Source organism: Strix aluco, chromosome 1 (assembly GCF_031877795.1).
Source record: "Strix aluco isolate bStrAlu1 chromosome 1, bStrAlu1.hap1, whole genome shotgun sequence".
NCBI classification, from domain to species: Eukaryota; Metazoa; Chordata; class Aves; order Strigiformes; family Strigidae; genus Strix; species Strix aluco.
In genome coordinates this window covers 109,803,455-109,821,400 of record NC_133931.1, presented here as the reverse complement: position 1 = coordinate 109,821,400, position 17,946 = coordinate 109,803,455, and the positions used below count along the sequence as shown (strand labels likewise).

General features: G+C 37.0%; 1 protein-coding gene across 1 annotated transcript in view; it reads right to left on the bottom strand.

Annotated features, from left to right (window-relative positions):
- Positions 1–2,676: 2,676 nt before the first annotated feature.
- Positions 2,677–17,946, bottom strand: part of LOC141917965 (sodium channel protein type 5 subunit alpha-like) — a 33,898-nt gene continuing 18,628 nt past the window's right edge. Inside the window, exons 17-27 of the mRNA XM_074812191.1 lie at positions 17,469–17,917; positions 15,195–15,307; positions 12,429–12,583; positions 11,613–11,786; positions 11,257–11,364; positions 9,288–9,566; positions 8,617–8,670; positions 6,710–6,851; positions 5,993–6,093; positions 5,285–5,555; positions 2,677–3,875 (exon numbers count right to left, since the gene is read on the bottom strand). Coding sequence (XP_074668292.1) covers positions 2,677–3,875; positions 5,285–5,555; positions 5,993–6,093; positions 6,710–6,851; positions 8,617–8,670; positions 9,288–9,566; positions 11,257–11,364; positions 11,613–11,786; positions 12,429–12,583; positions 15,195–15,307; positions 17,469–17,917 — 3,045 coding nt within the window. The remainder of the gene's footprint in view (positions 3,876–5,284; positions 5,556–5,992; positions 6,094–6,709; positions 6,852–8,616; positions 8,671–9,287; positions 9,567–11,256; positions 11,365–11,612; positions 11,787–12,428; positions 12,584–15,194; positions 15,308–17,468; positions 17,918–17,946) is intronic.

Genomic DNA, 17,946 nt, shown 5'->3' with positions numbered 1-17,946 from the left:
TATTACCTTGCTCAGAAGGGCTCCTTCATAAGGTAGAATTCACCCTAGGGGGTACCTTTCGTTTCTTGCACCGTTAAGCAATTCACTTAGGGTACCAGATGATCTTTTGCACCCGATCCCCTACGCTGTTGGAGCTCTGACTCAGCTTCAGACTGGTCTTCCCAGGCAGAGGGATTTCAGTGAGGCTTGTAGGTAGCTGACTGTCAATAAACAATTCTTACAGTCAAAAATACCCCTTCCTGGCACACGAACTGGCAATGATGAATTGCACTACCTTTGGATATGGATGCATTTAAACACGTAATCTCCTAAGAGGATGTGATGTCAGAACTGTTCAGTGCACACCCAAATCAGTGAGAATGCTGCACGTGGCTCACTACTGTTTCTCAGTGGCCCCTGCACATCATGGGAAGCAGACATTGAACAGGTGGAGCTGGAAACCAAAATCTCACAAGTGCCATGTAGTCAACTCCTGAACTGTGGTGGGTCACAAACTGGGTGTTTTAAAAATTATTGTATCCAACTAAAAGCATTTAATTTTATTAAATATTTTGTAATTGTTAGTTTTATTTTTTATTTTGAAGGAATAGAGTCCCCTGGGTTCTAATGGCACAGAGTTGTTGACTTCTCTGGTACAACACAGTCAATGTGCACCTGTCTTAAAATCTGAGGGAGTACTAGTCAAAACTAATTAAAAATGCTATGATGCCAGGAATGGCTATGAGAGACTAAGAGAAGACCACAGAGGAAATTAAAAGGTACTATAAATATTATTTATTTGTAATCGGTGTTCAGGCAGTATTAACTGAAAACAGAGTCTCATTATTAGGTGTAATTTATCACTCATAATAAAAGAAAATTTCTGTCCAAAAAGCTCACAATCTTAATGCTTGAAAAAGTCAGGAGAAGAAGAAAGTGACACAAGACAGGACATATAACTGCCACTGTAGAGAAGGGGTGTTGAAAAGAGTAGGCAACTTGCTACAGCTTGCAAGCAAAGTGTACAGCAGGTCCCACTCAGTCACAAAACCCAGTTTCCTTCCTGGCTGAAGTCAGTGTGGAGGGAAAAGCTCACCTGAGCCTTGCCAGAACCTGTCAAACCCAACAATGACCACACAGCTACAACCTTGCAACTAAGAAAAATAAAGAGCATCTTATGCTAGCTTGTGTGTAACGTGTTTGAAGTTTAAATAAGAAATTAAAATGTCAAGGGTGATTTATGACTATGTCTAGTGCATGACAAAGGATAACACAACAGTCATTAGACAGCAAAGTGCATCAGCTGGAAGTATCTCCAAAGTACATGTATAAAGGACATAAGACTGAATACTGTTTGGGCATGTGTTTTTTTGAGAAGCCCAAGCTAGTAAGGACACAAAGAAAAATAAAGAACTTTATAAAGAAAATGCAGTGAGGATCACGAGAGACCACATGCACACATAGTTTCATGAGAAGTAGAGTTTATGGTTACATCCTTAGTCTTATGTTAACCCCAGACTCAAATACTTCAACCCAGATTTCCTAATTGTCCACATTACTTGTACTTTGGTTTCTTCTGATCTTTGCAGGAGAGAGAAAACTGGTCCTCCCATCAGAGAAGCACAGGCAGAAGGAGGAAAGGCTCCTACCACCAATGGAACACATTTAACTTAAGTCAAGGCCTCATTCCATGGCCATGGATGATGCTCACCAACACAACCCACGGCAGCTCAGATGGAGCCCACATAGCGCTCCCCAGCCTGAGTTTCTTATGTCTAAAGGAGTGGTCAGGTGATGCTACCAATTGACTCCCAGTGGAAATGTTGATTTTTGTCTCTCTTCTCTACCACGTTGGCAGGGATGGACTTGAGCATGAAACTTAACCATTCTGTTAAGTTTGAGAAAAGTAAGTAATAAACACAATTTGTTATGGAATGACTGTTGGACACAGCACTGCTGCCTTCACCTCGCTGCCAGAAGAAACAAGATTTAAAAAAATATAAAGCAAAGTTTTACTCAGGTCAGTACAACTTCTGTAATACTGAGTTGTATTTATTATTTCATCAAGCTGCAGTAATACAACTACAATAACATACATGCCACAACTTACTCTGTGAATCGATTATGTTGGAAGAAGCCCACTACACTGTGGCATATCTGTGGATCATGCAGTGGTTATGTTTGTAGTACATCTGTCCCCAAACAGAAAGAAAAAAAAAAAAAAAAAAAGCAGCCATTTGCTTAATGGGTTTATAATGAGACTATCAGTTAGGAATGGACTAAGGGTAAATTCTAGCTTCTTTCCATTCAGCAATTTATCTTAACACTGGCATTCTTTTTCTGTTCTCCAGCAGATCCATTAGTTGCTTGGGCTTTTCTCTGCTTCTTGCACCGAGGGCAATGTCAGCAGATGTTACCCATCACTGCTGTGAATATGCTGCAGCACTCAGGTACTGTGGGACCTGCTTTGCAGTGGGGTGTCCTTGATCAAACAGATCCAAAATCTTTCCCTGCATATGTAAACACTGAACACAGCTGAACATAACAGAGCCAAAAGCTATGATTTAGCAGCTACCGTAGTTAACTGATCATGATCAGCAGATTTTATTTAATAGGGAGGTTGCCTCAGCTGATAAGTATTTATAATATCAACTTCTGTGAACATTTTAAAATATTCTTAACATTGTCACTGATGAACTATTTAATGTCTGGAGATTGTTGATTACCTGTAATTTCCCCATTCTCAACCATGAGATTGTCACTACTGACTCTTGTGACACTGTCATATGATGGAGGAAAGGATGCTGAGGACAAAGTTTCAGACTTGTCAGGACTCCTAGCATAGTTTTCACCCATCATAGATGCAATAAGTCCTTCTTTTTCTGGAGCAGCATCTCCAAGAGTGTCAGTACTGCAGGTTCTGTGATGGTACAGGTAAGAAGCCTGCTTTATGGAGCGCAGGAGCAAATGACTCCTGTAGGCACGCTGGATGACAGTGGCAGAAGCTTCCTCTTGTCTGTGTCTGAGCGTAGTAGAGATTGGCTCATAGGACTTTTTTGATGGATTGGCAGCCATGAACTTCTCCTCCATTTGTACTTTTAGAGTATCCAGCTCCCCAGAATCTCCTAACACTCGTTTGGTAAAAGCAAACAAGATATCCAAGCAGTGGATCCTGTCTCCACTGACCATAGGCAGGTCCATTGCTATGAGTTCAACTCTGTTTGGTTTTGGTACACGTAAAGGTTCAGCCAGAGCATCTGCAAAGTCTGAAAGCACAGAGAAAGTTATAAACTGAGTTGCCTCAGGATCAAACTTCTCCCAGATTTCATAAAAGATGTCAAAGTCATCTTCCCCTAAAGGTGCTGTACTTTCCTCAGTAGCAGCATTGAAGTTCTCCAGAATAACAGCTATATACATGTTTACAACAATGAGAAATGATACAATGATGTAACTTACAAAATAAATAATACCTATGGCAGGTTTACCACATTCACCTATAGTACCATTTATGTTTGGATCACAGTATGGTGGCCCAGTGTTTAAAATAGGACTGAGAAGACCATCCCAGCCAGCCGATGTGGTGATTTGGAAGAGACAAAGCATGCTGTTAGCAAAGGTTTGGAAGTTGAACATATCATCAATGCCATCTTCCATCTTCACATAGGCAAAGTTAGCCATGCCAAAAATGGCATAAATGAACATGACCAGAAAAAGCAAGAGACCAATGTTGAATAGAGCAGGTAAGGACATCATTAATGCAAAAAGCAGAGTTCGAATTCCTTTGGCAGCCCGAATGAGTCTCAGTATTCGTCCAATCCGAGCCAAGCGAATGACCCTGAAGAGTGTAGGTGGTAAGAAATGTTCAAATGCTTTACCGATGCCAGAAAGCAGTAAGGCTAAAATGAAAAGGACAATAGTTGGTTAGAATATCACATTTCTGTTTAACTAGTAAGTAAGGTGAAATGATAATATCTGTATAGTTGAAAAATATCTGACGTGTGTGTGGTAAGACCCTATCAGAACAACCTTTAATAGAAGTTAGAGTTGAAAGAATAGCTGTAGAAAACAGCAATTATGAACTATATTCTTCAGCCACCACAAAATAATACCTCTTGCACTAAGGATGGCGAGCACCTTTCTATGCACAACTTCAAATACCCATATCAGTCGACACTCGTTGACTGATGGTTTTCTTTGACACTGGTTGCATGAATACTTCAGCAGGTGCAGGTTATGTGTTTACCTTCCAAATCTGACTTCAAATACTGACGTTACAAAGCTAAAATAAGTAAACAAGATATAATAACAATGTAACAGTCATAATTTAGATAATAGGTAGTCAAGATTTGCAAACCCAGTGGTGAACATAGAAGTTGTGCATGCCACTCTACAATGGTCTTTAGTTCATTTAGGGACATAGTTACCATATGGATGTTATTTTATCTTTAGTTTGCATGAAAAAATGACAGATCTAGCAGCACTAGAAGAGGTTTCACTTTTCTAAGTTTAGATGGTCTGGATACATTTTTCTGGATTTCCACTCCAGGAACTTAATTTGTCAAGGAAGAGCCATATTCTTACTAGAATATTACTTACCCAGAAACTTAATTAATACTAAAGAAACAAAATATTTTTCTTCGCCTAAATGCCTTCTGCGATTTTGGCAGTACTGGCCCTAGGAATAGTTAAATTGGCAGAAAGTTCAAATTGGCAGAAGATCTCTTTACCCCATTCTTTCATTGCAATCCTTTCAAATAAAATACATTTGTGGTGTTCATTTCTATCCTGAAAATAAGTGTTCACACTCTGTAACAATCAGCTATGCCTGAGTTTCCAGAAACTGAATTCTCTAGTCTATAATCTAATTCCAGTCAATTCTCTGTTACAAACCCAGATGACAAAACCCAGCAATTTTTATCTGATCGAAGATTTCTTAGTTGGCACTAAATCTGTAACAATGGAAATTATCACATAATGTGGTCTTGGTATGATGGGTTATTCATTTTGTCTTTCAGACTAGAAAAAAAACAAACTCAAGAACCATTATGAAAGATTTTACATAACACAGCTACCTTTTTTCTTTTTTAATACTTTTATTAAAAGAAAATAGCAGAAATTTAGAAAATATTATTTAATATTATTTTAATATAATCATGGTGGGTTTTTTAGTTTGTTTTCCTCAACATTTTACAGTATTATGATTTCCATTTCAATGTCCATTTGCAGTTGATAAATTTAAACTATTTTTTTCTGAAAAGAATAATAATTGATTTAGTAAAGAATTTGCCAAACCAATTTTACTTACCAATAAATGACATGATCACAACAACCAAATCAAATATGTTCCAGGCATTTGAGAAATAGTACTGCCTCAGAGCCACCAATTTCAGTACACATTCTGCTGTAAATATGGCAATGAAGAGTATATTGATTTGGTTAAGTACGTTAGTCTTTGTTGCACTTTGCTCATAGGTTTCCACCATCATGGTGATCATGTTAAGGCAGATGAGAATCATGATGACAACATCAAAGGCTTGGCGTGTTACAATGTCAAAAAGGAAACCTTGGTATCTGTTCTAGAGGAAAAAAATACATCTGGCATCAGTTATGAAAGTAGAGAGTACTCATCCATACATCCATACACCCATCCATGTTTCCAACAGCTCCAGTTTTTATGCTGCAAAGTCACTTCACTATCGTGAAGTCAGAGAAATTTAAGGAAGGCAGAATATAAAAATGACATTAAAAATTCCTTCCCATCCTGAAATTTAAAAAGTTCCAAGGTGAATGTAAAACCCAACAATAATTATGCAGAGAACTGAATAAATATTTAACCTGTAAAATCTTTCAATGCAACTTTTTGGTATGGAATTGACTTTAGAGCACTGTCTGAGTATCACTGTAAAGACAGTATAAATAATTTATATGCAATATATAAACATATGCACTTTTCAGTGAATTAAATTGCACTTTTGCAATGCATTTTCCTTCTGAAGAGTTCAGACAGTCTTACCAGTGGTCTTGGAATGGGTTTTTGAGGTTTCTTGGATCCCAACTTTTTCATTGCATTGTAATATTTTTTCTGTTCTTCTGTCATAAAGATATCTTCCCCACCTAGGTATATAAAGAAATTTCATTGTTATTTGGTGAGAAAGCAACACTATTGTCGTTACAAAGTCTAAAATGCTGGAAACTAACATTCCTTCCTTTTGCTGGTACCAGCCCTTTTCATAATGCATAACTGTGTCCAGAAAAACAGAGTGGCACAAACTATACATTCACAGAGCAGAAGTCCTGGGGTGAAACTCAGCTAGCTCAGAAAGCATGAAAATAAAGGACCTACTGAACATCTGAACAGGAGCAAATCTTTCCCTGTCTTCCCACATCCTGGTCTTGTTGAATATCCAAAATAGTCATCAGAGCATCTGTACCAGACTGCTTCTGAGTAACTAGTCTCTTGTGCTCAGTTTCCAAAAAGGAGCAAAATTTTAAGGGGCTGCAGAGAAGATGTCATTGCCCTCAAAATGTTGGGAAAGAGCTAGGTGTTCAAGTTATAGGTGAAAAGAAAGGAGGAAGAAACTCACCCTATGTGCTACTTGTACTAACTTAATTACTAATGCTCTTGTAAATGCCAACAGTATTTTTAGATTCTATGCATAACAAGGACCTTGTTCTCTAAAGATAGCATTGCTCGAGATACAGTAGGTTCCTGGGTGCACAACCAATATACTTATCTTTTTCTTTTGTTGGTTGAAGTTGTCAATAATAACACCAACAAAGAGATTAAGGGTAAAGAAAGATCCAAAGATGATGAAGATCACAAAGTAGAGATACATAAATAGACTATGCTCCATTTGCGGCTGCTCATTTACCTGCAAGAATGAAAAGCAACATGATAAATTACCAGTAAAAACATGGGCTCAATTTAGAATAATCTTCATATTGCAGATCCTCTCACAAATTGATTCCAGGAGGAAACAATATTTACAGCTGTTCTGGTAATTCTCTCAAAATTGGTATAGTTTAAAACTACCAGTACTGCATAATACAATATATTTTATGTATACGATACTTTTAGAAGGGGCATGAAATGGTGGAAGAAAGTAACATTCATATAGTGACTACTAGATGCATCAAAATTCTAGGACCTCTTAGGGACATTATGGCTCAGATGCTGACTGCTTTTCCTTCTGAAATTAAAGATGAACCTTACAAAATGATACACCAAGCACAACACCTGATAGAAAATTAACCAGAAAACACAACTCAAAATAATAGTACTACAAAATGTTTGACAAGTATGACAACTTGTTAATTTGATTTCTTTTACAATGTTTGTTTATGTAGTTTCTGGCTAGATCATTGCAGAACAGGATAATTTAATTCATATTGATATATTTGCACTGAAAATCTTGTAGAGAAAACTTAGTCTTGGACTAACGGTGAATGAGGTTTGGTTGTTGGTTTTTTGGTTGGTTGGTTGGGTTTTTTTACAAAAGCTGATCATTGTGGGTTTTTTTCTATTCAAACCTGACTTAGAATCCTACCATTTTTGCAATTGATTGAGGTCCTGCTAAAGTCAATAGAAACAGTCACTGCATTGGACATTCTTGACATGATTTTCACAAGCATTTCAGAAGCATCAGTTCAGCTTCTTCCAATAAGAGCTGTAAATTGCTCAGTACTTGAAAAATCAAGCAAACTATTTAGAAGTCGAATTCCAACCCCTCGTCATTAAAAATCTCAGCCTAGATATTTTTTTCTTCTTAGCAAAAAACTTCTTTTATGGTTATAATAGATTAAAACAGAACCAGAACAAGAAAAATAGTCTTTCAAATTGAAACACACATACACCCATTTTTATATATGGTTACTTTTAAAATTATTTGAATCCTTTGAAGTCATGATCAAATTAAGATAGTCTCTTCATTTTAAATTCTTTACCTCCAAAGACATACCACTTTGTTCCATGTAACACTGGATGATACTTCTGATAAAATGGAAGACATTACTGTTGATATAAACAGTAGGTAAAATAGTACTAGTGATGTCTGACAATGTATTTTAAATGGTTGCTTATCCACAATAGCTTGATTCTTGATAAGTTTGTGTTTATGTTTTGAAATGAGCTTTAATCTATGTCACTGTAAAACATTCAGGTTTACTCCAAGTTTGAGTTTCATAAAAGATGTGTGAAGGTAGGTGCCTCCATGTGAGTGGAAGCTCTGAACTCCCCTGCTAGCTGATGGACATTCAGTTATTAGTAGAGTCAATGTAGTATAAAGAGGTGTTCAGATGAACAATATAGATATCCAGGGTAAGCTGAAATGCTCCGTAGATCCCTCTGACCATACTGACTAGCTATCCATTAACCATACGGAGCAATTGGAGGTGAACTCATATGGAGACCTTACAGTATAGGTAACTGCCTTTAGGTGAGTGGATCTAGAGTTGAATCCCACTACCCAGATTAAGATACTATGAGTCATTCATAGATGAAATGTTTACATCACCTGATAAAAAATAATTATTGAAACGATCTAGCACAAACAGCAGATATAAAAGTGCAAAATTCATAACACTTTAGCAGAAAGCAGTAGCATTAACAAAAAATACAGTTTGAATACAGTGACTGACCTCTCGTGAATCTACTGCCGCATACATGATGTCCATCCAACCTTTAAATGTTGCCTAGAATGAGACATTATGGAAGACATGTTGAACTTTCAGTGTAAAGTCTTCACATCATTTATAATATCTGAATGACACTGACTGGAGTGAAAGCCTTTGGTATGGTCATCCACATATAGCACCAAGCTCTGACTTTAGGGAAACTTGCTCCTGCTGTGTGTGTGGCATTCTCAGGATGTGAAAGCTTGCTAAGGTGGGACAGAACATGTTGTCCTAGAATGCTGACAGGGCAAAACTTCATTAGCACGGTCTCCTGAAGGCCTTACAACCCTCATGGTTGAAAAAAAATCTGTACTACAGAAGATTAGTTCAGTATTCGCCCCAACTTTTCTCCTGAGATTGAATCCACCTCTCAGTCTCATGAACGTACTGGAGGCTGAAGCAGCACCTGTCTACCAGATCCCTCCTTACCACCTGGAAAATCACAGCAGCATCTAAATTGTCTTCCTATTTCCACTTATGTGCATGAACAGTACTGGTGTTTGAACAGCCAGCTACAAGGGAAGAGCAGGCTGTATGATACCACTCTTTTCCGTCACCCAGAGATGAGTTAGGAGTTGACAGGAGGTCAAGCCCATCTGACATGGTGCTGGGTAGTGAAAGCAAGCATCACTTACCACCTGAAGAAGAGCCAAGTAGCCAGAACCAACATTATCAAAGTTGACTTTAACATTGACCCAGAATATTTTTCCTGTGTTATTATACATGCTACAGTCTGTTATGTTATTGATCAGACTATTTAATTCTGAATCTTCTTCTGTCAGATTGACACATTTCCCAAACTTCCCAGCAAAGAGGTTCACTCCCATGATGCTAAAGATGAGCCAGAAGATAAGGCAGACGAGCAGAACATTCATGATGGAAGGGATGGCTCCCAGGAGGGCATTGACAACCACCTTGGATGAAATGGAAGAGGAGAAACACACTTCAACAAAGATGTGCTCAAGTATTTGCTCAGTGCAATAAGGAGTCACTTAGTCATCTCAGGAAACAGAAACTTAATCTTTTCCGTGTAAATACTAGTCACAGGTGACATGGGTACCTTGAACTAAGATTCAAAGTTCCATAGTATCTCTTAGGCTTTCAAATGAATAATTGATACTTTTTGGGCTGCTGTGAACCACTACACATAAGTATACTACAGTGCAATCCCATCCTCTTTTGATGAGTTTCCCTTGGTTTTGGAGTGGGGGATGTTTTGTTTGTTTGTTTGAAACTTTTATAACGTAAAATTTCTAAAGTATTCATCCATAAGCACTAGTGCAGAGGATTGTATGATTAAGACTGTAGAAAGTAGTTTTTAAAAGGACCAGTAATAACTCTCCACTAGTATTTTTCGAGATCTATTATTTTCAGCGGATTGTGTTTAGGGTCTTTTGGGGTCTATAACCATGAGCTAGGTACTTTTACTCTGCCAGGTGCTGTATAATCACAGAAAATGTCAATGTAGATTTTAAGTGTATGCTAAGACATAACAGATTGCTTCATAAAATGGGGCAGTGTAAGGAAACAATGAAACTATATCTTTGAGTTTCACAGTGAAGACAACGAACTCAGCAGTCAGGTAGCAAAAGGAGAACTCGATGGACCAGAACAAAAATGAAGAAGCTTTGTGAAGGTTTGTGTAGACCACGTCACATACATTCTGCATAGCAAGACAGAAAGTATGATGGTACCTGTTTCAAAATTGATGCCTGACACGGAAATTTTGATACAGTCTGTTAATTACTTTAATGCAATTTTTCTCTGCCTTCACAGTGACAAGATTGCCGTCAGAGAGCTTTCAGTCTCTCTTTCAGAAGATATCCAAAATCAATCTACATCTCAGCTGCATTGAGGCTGCATTCCCATGTAAAGGTGTGACAGTGATACCGTATGTATTTCTATCATCTGTTTTCACATACCAGAGTGTATTCCATAGACCAGACTTTTTCCCAAATGTCACTGTAGTTATCATACTGTTTCACATTGCAGTGTACAGATGCATTTTGTATGTGGCTGAGGGAATCCTTCTCTGCATTCGCACAATGGTAGATTTGTAATTAAACATAATTAATGCCCAGCATCTTCATGCTGTTGCGGTGCTCTTTTGATGGAAAAAAAGCAGTAGATATTCTACAGACAAACACTCCTGCTTTTTGAAAGAATAAGTCTATTTGGAACAATAATGCAAGCAAAGTAGCTCTTACTAGTCTAAAGTTTTTGTAAATCAATCCAGTAAAAACTTACAGAATGGAGGTGATTCTTTCCTCTGAATTAGCTTGCCATCAGACTTCAAAAATTAGAATTGTGCTCACAGTTCTTATTATTTATTTTTGGCTATCTCAGCAAGACGGGAACACAAGAATGTTCCATCGCTACTCAGTCAAAGTTCTGCCTACTCTAGTTTTAGTTTCAATGGCACTTAGGATCAATCACTCAAGGACAGTCTATAAGGAGCAGCCAAGTACAGAGGAGTACAGAAAAGGTACCTTTTAAAAATTCATTTTATAGGTCCTAAACTGAACTTCATAAAGACAGTCATGAATTACAAACCCATTACATGTTTATTAGTACTGACAGGCTTTAATTTGTATTCAGTCTTACCCTCATTCCCTCGAATCGTGACAATGCTCTTAAGGGTCTTAGAGCTCGGAGAGTCCTAAGAGATTTCATGGGGCCAAATGAACTGCCAAAGAGGTTTATTAAAGAGACCTGAATGGGAAGACAAAATAAAGCATTAACAATGTCCTGACATACATTTCCTTTACTCTTGTTAAAAAAACCAAAACAAGACAAAACTAAATCTCCCCGTATATTCAATGCCCAGAGTGCAATATCCTGAAACCATCATTAAAGGAGGCAAGAGTACTGTCTTAACTTTGCATCCAGAAAATAATCAGTGATTCTGCTACCATATCCTGTGCCAGGACCTGTGTAGAAACACTGAAGGCAGAACTTACATCTACAATGAGGAAGTCCAGCCAGCACCAGGCATTGGTGAAATACTTCTTGAAGCCATAGGCCACCCATTTCAGGAGCATCTCCAGAACAAAGATGAAAGTGAACATTTTGTCAAGAAATGCCAACATAATTTTAATACTTTTTCTCTCATTTATATGGATATCTTCAAATGCCTGAAATCATAATATATAGATAAATGGCAAAAGTCAGAGACGAGCTTTATAAAATGAAAGCCTAGCATCATTAAGACCCCTTCGTCATTCAGTATGTTTTACACAGATCTAAATACCTTCTTTTACTCAAATCTATGTCAGCTGATAAATGTGTAATTCTCCCTGTCCCTTCTCTTTCTTTTTCTCTATATACTACAGTCCTGTGAACACACACATCATGCACACTGGAATCCTAGGAGGAAAGTAGATTTTTTAGAAATTTTTTTCAAGAACTTTATACATTGAAGAGAACTAAGTACTACTTTTTTCAGGTATTAAGAGTCACTTATTTGTTTTAATGTTATAAAAACTCCTTTATATTTCACAAATGTGAAATAACTTCCTGATAAAAATCCAGTATCAGCCAGAAGAGAAATAGCTTCCAAGATTTATATATTTTTAGCTTTGCTCACGCTCTAATTTTTAATAATATAACAGACTTGCAATAATTAGAATAGTGAATAAATGACTGCTATGTGAAGCCTCTTTTCTCCTTATGAGTTCAAAGATATTTGCTGTGTTTTCTACTAAAAGAACTTGTCTGAGCTCAAATTAAAGTTAAAAATGCTTCTAAATAAATACATGAAACTGTGCTACACTAACCAGGGCTCCGCTGCTCAGAAGAATCATGAATATGATAAAGGATTCAAACCAGGAGTGTTCAACAATCTGGTAGCAGGTTTTTCTCAGATTCCACCATGTTTCTCCTCCAAACTTTATGGCACTACCCACATAACAACGAAAGTATCGAACACAACCTGAAAGTGAAAGACAGCAATGAACGATTGGAAGGAATGTACATGCATGTGAAGGGCTGCTCAAGAAACTTCTGGGGGCAGGGAAAAGTCAATGGTCACATTAACTGCATCTCATGTTTTGCCATGAGGAAAAAAAAATTAAGAAACATCTAATTTTCTTTGCCTTGTAACTCCTATTTATATACACATAAACTAAGTGGAGTCCTTTGGACGACTTTCCACTGTTTCAAGATATTTCTGTAGATACTGGACACGCTCTTACTGACCTGCTATTTGGGCATACAAAACTTCAGGGTCATGCACACTGTTTAGAAGGCAGAGACAGATACCCTGGAACAAAATGGCTTGGAGACACAGAAGGTAAACTGTTGTTTTCAATATTGCAGCATGATACTGTGCCTTGCAAGGTCCATTCATTTATTTATTTGTTTCTGAATGTATGGAGTGACTGATCTTATATCATATAGCTAGAATATGACATAGTCTTTCAGGTTAACACATAGGCTATTTTCAGGCTCACCAAATTATTTCTTATAACAAACAATGACACCAGGGCCCTCTAACATTTCCTGACCACCCCATTACAAAATCCTTGGTTTGATTACTTATTATTTTTGCCAAGAACTAACTCACTTTGGCTAACATCTTCCTTGCTCTGTGCTATTTCATGTTTTCATTATGTCAAAAAATGTCAGTCATTTCCAAGCATGGGAAAAAATGTATATATGTGTCATATATATGTGAAATCTTATATACGATAATACATAATATGTATATATAATTCATATATATGATAGGATATAATATATGTAAAAAGATCTGATCATCTTTCTTTCATAATCCCAGTTTCCCTAGTAATGTGGATCTGGGATACGAGATGAGGCAGGGAATGGGACTTGTACAAGACAGGGGCTTTTTTTTTTAGCGCAGAAATGTGTGTTAGGTATAGATTTGCTGCACCTTCAGTTGAGTTCTCTAATGGTTTTCCCACAGCAGGCACACTCCAGCCTGGGACTAGAGAGCACAAACCAAGACATTTCACATTTCTTCTCTGGAGTGGGGGTGTGTGTGGTAATAGTTACTTCTTTTGTTCTAACAGCTATACTGGCAAAAAATGCCATCGATAAAGTAGTTTTGAAAAAAACCCTGTAGCTCAGAAATCTGACATCTGGATTATTAATGAATTATTTGTGGTTTTTTTTTTCTGGAGAAAAAAAATTGCAAGGTAGGTACAGTGGATATCTCAGGATTTATGATGTATAACAGTGAAAATATATATATATTATTACTACATAGAGAATACGTTGCATTCAGGTACACCTCTCTAGTTTCAGATAATTTCTACATGCTTCATTGTTATTGATTCAATCCTAAAACTGTGCATTAGAAGTTTTATTGACCCAAAAAGGGCACAGAGAAAAAAAAAAAAAAAAAGGCCAGCTCCGCAGAACAGGGCAATGAGGGGATGGGAGTAATTACAGCCAGATTTGATTTATCCATGTTCTTGTCAGATAAAATATCCAGGAAGTGGCACTTGATTGAGAAGGCGATGATGAGAGAAAGGCTTTGCCTTTGGGAGTGGAGAAGGAAAGCAAGCTCAGAGAGATGTGTGACCTGCTGCTGGGCTCCACATAAACAACGCTGGAGAAGTCCCTCATGATCATTTTGTGGTACAGGGAAGCTTGAACGGGCAGAAAACAACAGAATCAAAGAAAACTTGGGGGATGGCTGGTAATTGTGGTGGTCAGCCAGGCTGACTGGGTGAGCAAAGAGAAAGTTGGAGCACCAGGAAGAATTTTGCCACAGTTATAATTTGTTTAATGCAACACACTTGAAAGAAACAAGCCTATAAACTGGATTTATATAGTTTATTCTCTCACAACTAATACCAAGAGTGCAGAGATTACTCCTGGACTTCAGTAATGACTGTTATTTGGGAAAAATCTCAAGAGCTATTTCTTTGCATCTTGTCAAAAACACATGTTGTTACAGATGTTAGAGTAGGAAAAATTCATGAGAGGGCTGAATATACCCCATAACAACTTGTAAAGCTAGATGTATGATGATTTGAGAAGGAATTCCTAGATTAGCACCATATAGAAATTCAACTTCATCCTAGCAGCTTCTCTCTGCTTATTTCACTCTTTTGTTACAGAGATTGTCCATGAAATGTTATTCAAGGAATAAACATTTATACTGTTGTATTAACAAATCTGATGTGCCAAGTGCCTTGCTCCAGTGGCCATTGCCAGGTGAGATCTGATCACATAGACTTCTCTTATGTTAAGCCCCAGAAGTGACTTGGATGCTGTCCAATAGAGCGAAACTCATCTCACTTCGCTATAATAATCTCATTTTTAGGGACCGGGTCTATGCCATTGCCCAGGTCCCAGTTAACAGCAATTGTCTTTAAGGAAAAGAGGGTTTATTTTTCAGGTGTCATGAGCTATCTCTTGACTAGAGAGGGAAAATGATTTGGACAATTTATCCGATTTCTAGATAACTATAATTAACTGAAAATAATCTGCCCCTATTGTCTCAGCATCACTAGAGAAACAAGTTGGGTTTTGACTCTTCTCACTCCCCAGTAATGAAATCACGAGAGCCTTACCTTCTGGAAAACATTTTTCTGGAGTCTTGAAGTCTTCAGAAAACTCTGGAATCTGTCTCAAAAGATCTTCAGGATTTGTCAGATCCACTGTGCTGCCTTCAGAAGGGCTGATGCTGGCAAACTACCGAGCAAAGTAAGATCAGGTATTGTTTCTTTCTACATTCAGCTCCAAATGAATAAATTAATCCATGAACAAATAAAATTCAAATTAAAACTTGGTTATGTACTAATATTTCAGGTAGTGTTGGTAATGGAACAAACTTTGTGATTTTAAAACTCTATGAGCTTAGAAGTACTAATAGGTGCATCAAAAGCTGTATAATTACAATATCTATCTACATGAACCAGATGTAACTGCCTAATAAGCTGGTAAATCGAAGCTTTTAAATTGATTATAAGTATAGGTAGTTCTCAAACCAGAATAAACTACTTGGGTTAAAACCATGAAATCATAGAAAGATGCATCCAAACAGGAGAACCAGATAAATATATCTGGTATTGTATCAGGAACTGAACATCCATGACAGTATTTATGAAGTAGAAATTGGAATCATATTATATAGTCTCCAGTTACAAAGCTTTTTGCTGTCCCATTAAACCATATATAATGTATGATGAGGAAGTAGTTTGTTACAAATTACTTTATACTTTTGTTCTTTTCTGTTTGTGTATTGTTGTTTGTTATTTTTTGAATGTATTCTTTATTCAAAATTATGTTAAAAATACTTTTAATTTATTACTATCTTTAATGTCATAGTGAGAAACTCATTTAAAGTATTATGTTTCTTGAAACTGAGATACTTGGGATACAGGCAGACTTGCTGGAATTTCCCACTGGAAGCATATTTCTCTTTCAATACCTTTTTTTTTTTTTTTTCCTTGTTTCCTTTTTTTGTGGGCTCAGATTTCAACAAATGGAAAGTAGCAGAGAAGATGTTATGAATTATTTGTTTGAATCAAATTATTTTGCTGTTTTTCCATTTCTAAACACTCTCTTTCCCATTTTTTCTTAAAAATCAATACCTAGAAACCCAGCATGGCTTTGATTTCATTCACAGAATTCCAGCTCCATCATTAACCAGCCGGACTGACTACTGCAAGGTCAGAGCCGCTGCACTCCACTCCAGCAAATCCTTGAACAGAAACGTACCCATGATTGACAAGTCAGTATCATTTGAAAAAAAAAAAAAAAAATGTTACCTCTTTTTGTTCTGGTGATGATGGTTCAACCTTCCTATCCTTTCCTAGGTAACGCACACTAAATTCTTCAGAGGAAAATCCTGATCCTTTACTCCAGCTGCCTGAATTTTTCCCTCTTTCTCCCCTTTGTCTCAGGTGATTTTCATCCTGAAAAATAATCTGGAAATTAGAGAGGGTTTCTTTTCTCTTTTTAGGGAGTGGACAAGTTGGAAGGGAAAGAAAGATAGGATATGCATTTCATTTAAAGTGGGACTATCCAGACAAAAGTCATAAGATACAATCATTTTGAGTCTCTGATTTTACCTAAGGATAGAGAAAGGGGCATTTTTCCCAACAGATGTGCAGCAAACTAAGGAATTTTAGGAACTAATGGAAAGTTAAGGGAGAAGTTTTGCATAGGAATTAAGATGAAAACTTAAGGTGGGAAATTTTGAGACCAGAACAGCAATCTTCTAAGGTTAAAATAGAACTGAAAATTTAGAGAACACAAAGAAATAGCATAATATATGCTATCATATAGGAAACATGACCTTAATAGAGCTCCTCCATACTTAATCTTTTCTAAATTCTTCTAATAATTACTACATACTACACACAGCAAGGCAAATCAAAGAGTGGACCAGAGCTGTAAATTCATGTTATGAATCCATGATAGTGTTCTTAATTCAGAACATACATTTTTGCTTTGTTATGTAAATAATGCCAAGATAGTTGGCATTATCCACATACTTTTACATAAAAATTTCAAGTTCACCAAGGACTGCCACAATTATTTATGGACAATCTATGGGTTATGCAATTACCCATGTGTAACACTGTGTCTGCTAGGCATTCCTGAAGCAAACCCAAAAATTTATGGTCTGTCTTTTAAGACCATGAAAGAATCTGAATTTTAAAAGGGTCCAGGTGATAATTTACCCTGGCTCTAAACATTTGTACCTTTGGCTATAGTTCAAAATTTGATAACTCTCTGGAAATGGGTCAACGTATGCCACCCCGTTCTGTTAAAGACAGTCTTTTATCATATATGCATCACAGTATATATATGATCCTATTGTTCCAACACCAATAAACAAATTCATTACCTGTTTGCTGTATTCTATGTCTGTAAATGTGCTCAGTTTATCATCATCTTCAAAACCCTCACTTGTATTCTCTGCCTCAGCAATAGGGACACAAACAAATACATTGGGATTGCTAATAAAATCATCAAGACCTGAACATTTGTCCCCATTCTTATCAGCCCATTCATTATTGTAATTCTCTTTACAATTTTTTATTTCTTCACACTTGAACCCAAGTGTGTTCTGTGCAGTCAATTTGATTTTCTTCCTGTGCGCTTTTTTTATATGCCTGAGCCTTCCACAACAGGTATCCCACGTAACGCTCTTCACAAAGTGAAATCCCTTGTGAATCCGAGCAAAGGCAATCCGAAGATTGTTCATCTCTCCGTCATCCTCTGCTGTCTGGAGACAGTCAGTACTGAAGGAATTCAGCAGTAACGCAATAAAAAGGTTGAGAACCTGAAAGTCGTTGAAATAACAATAAAATT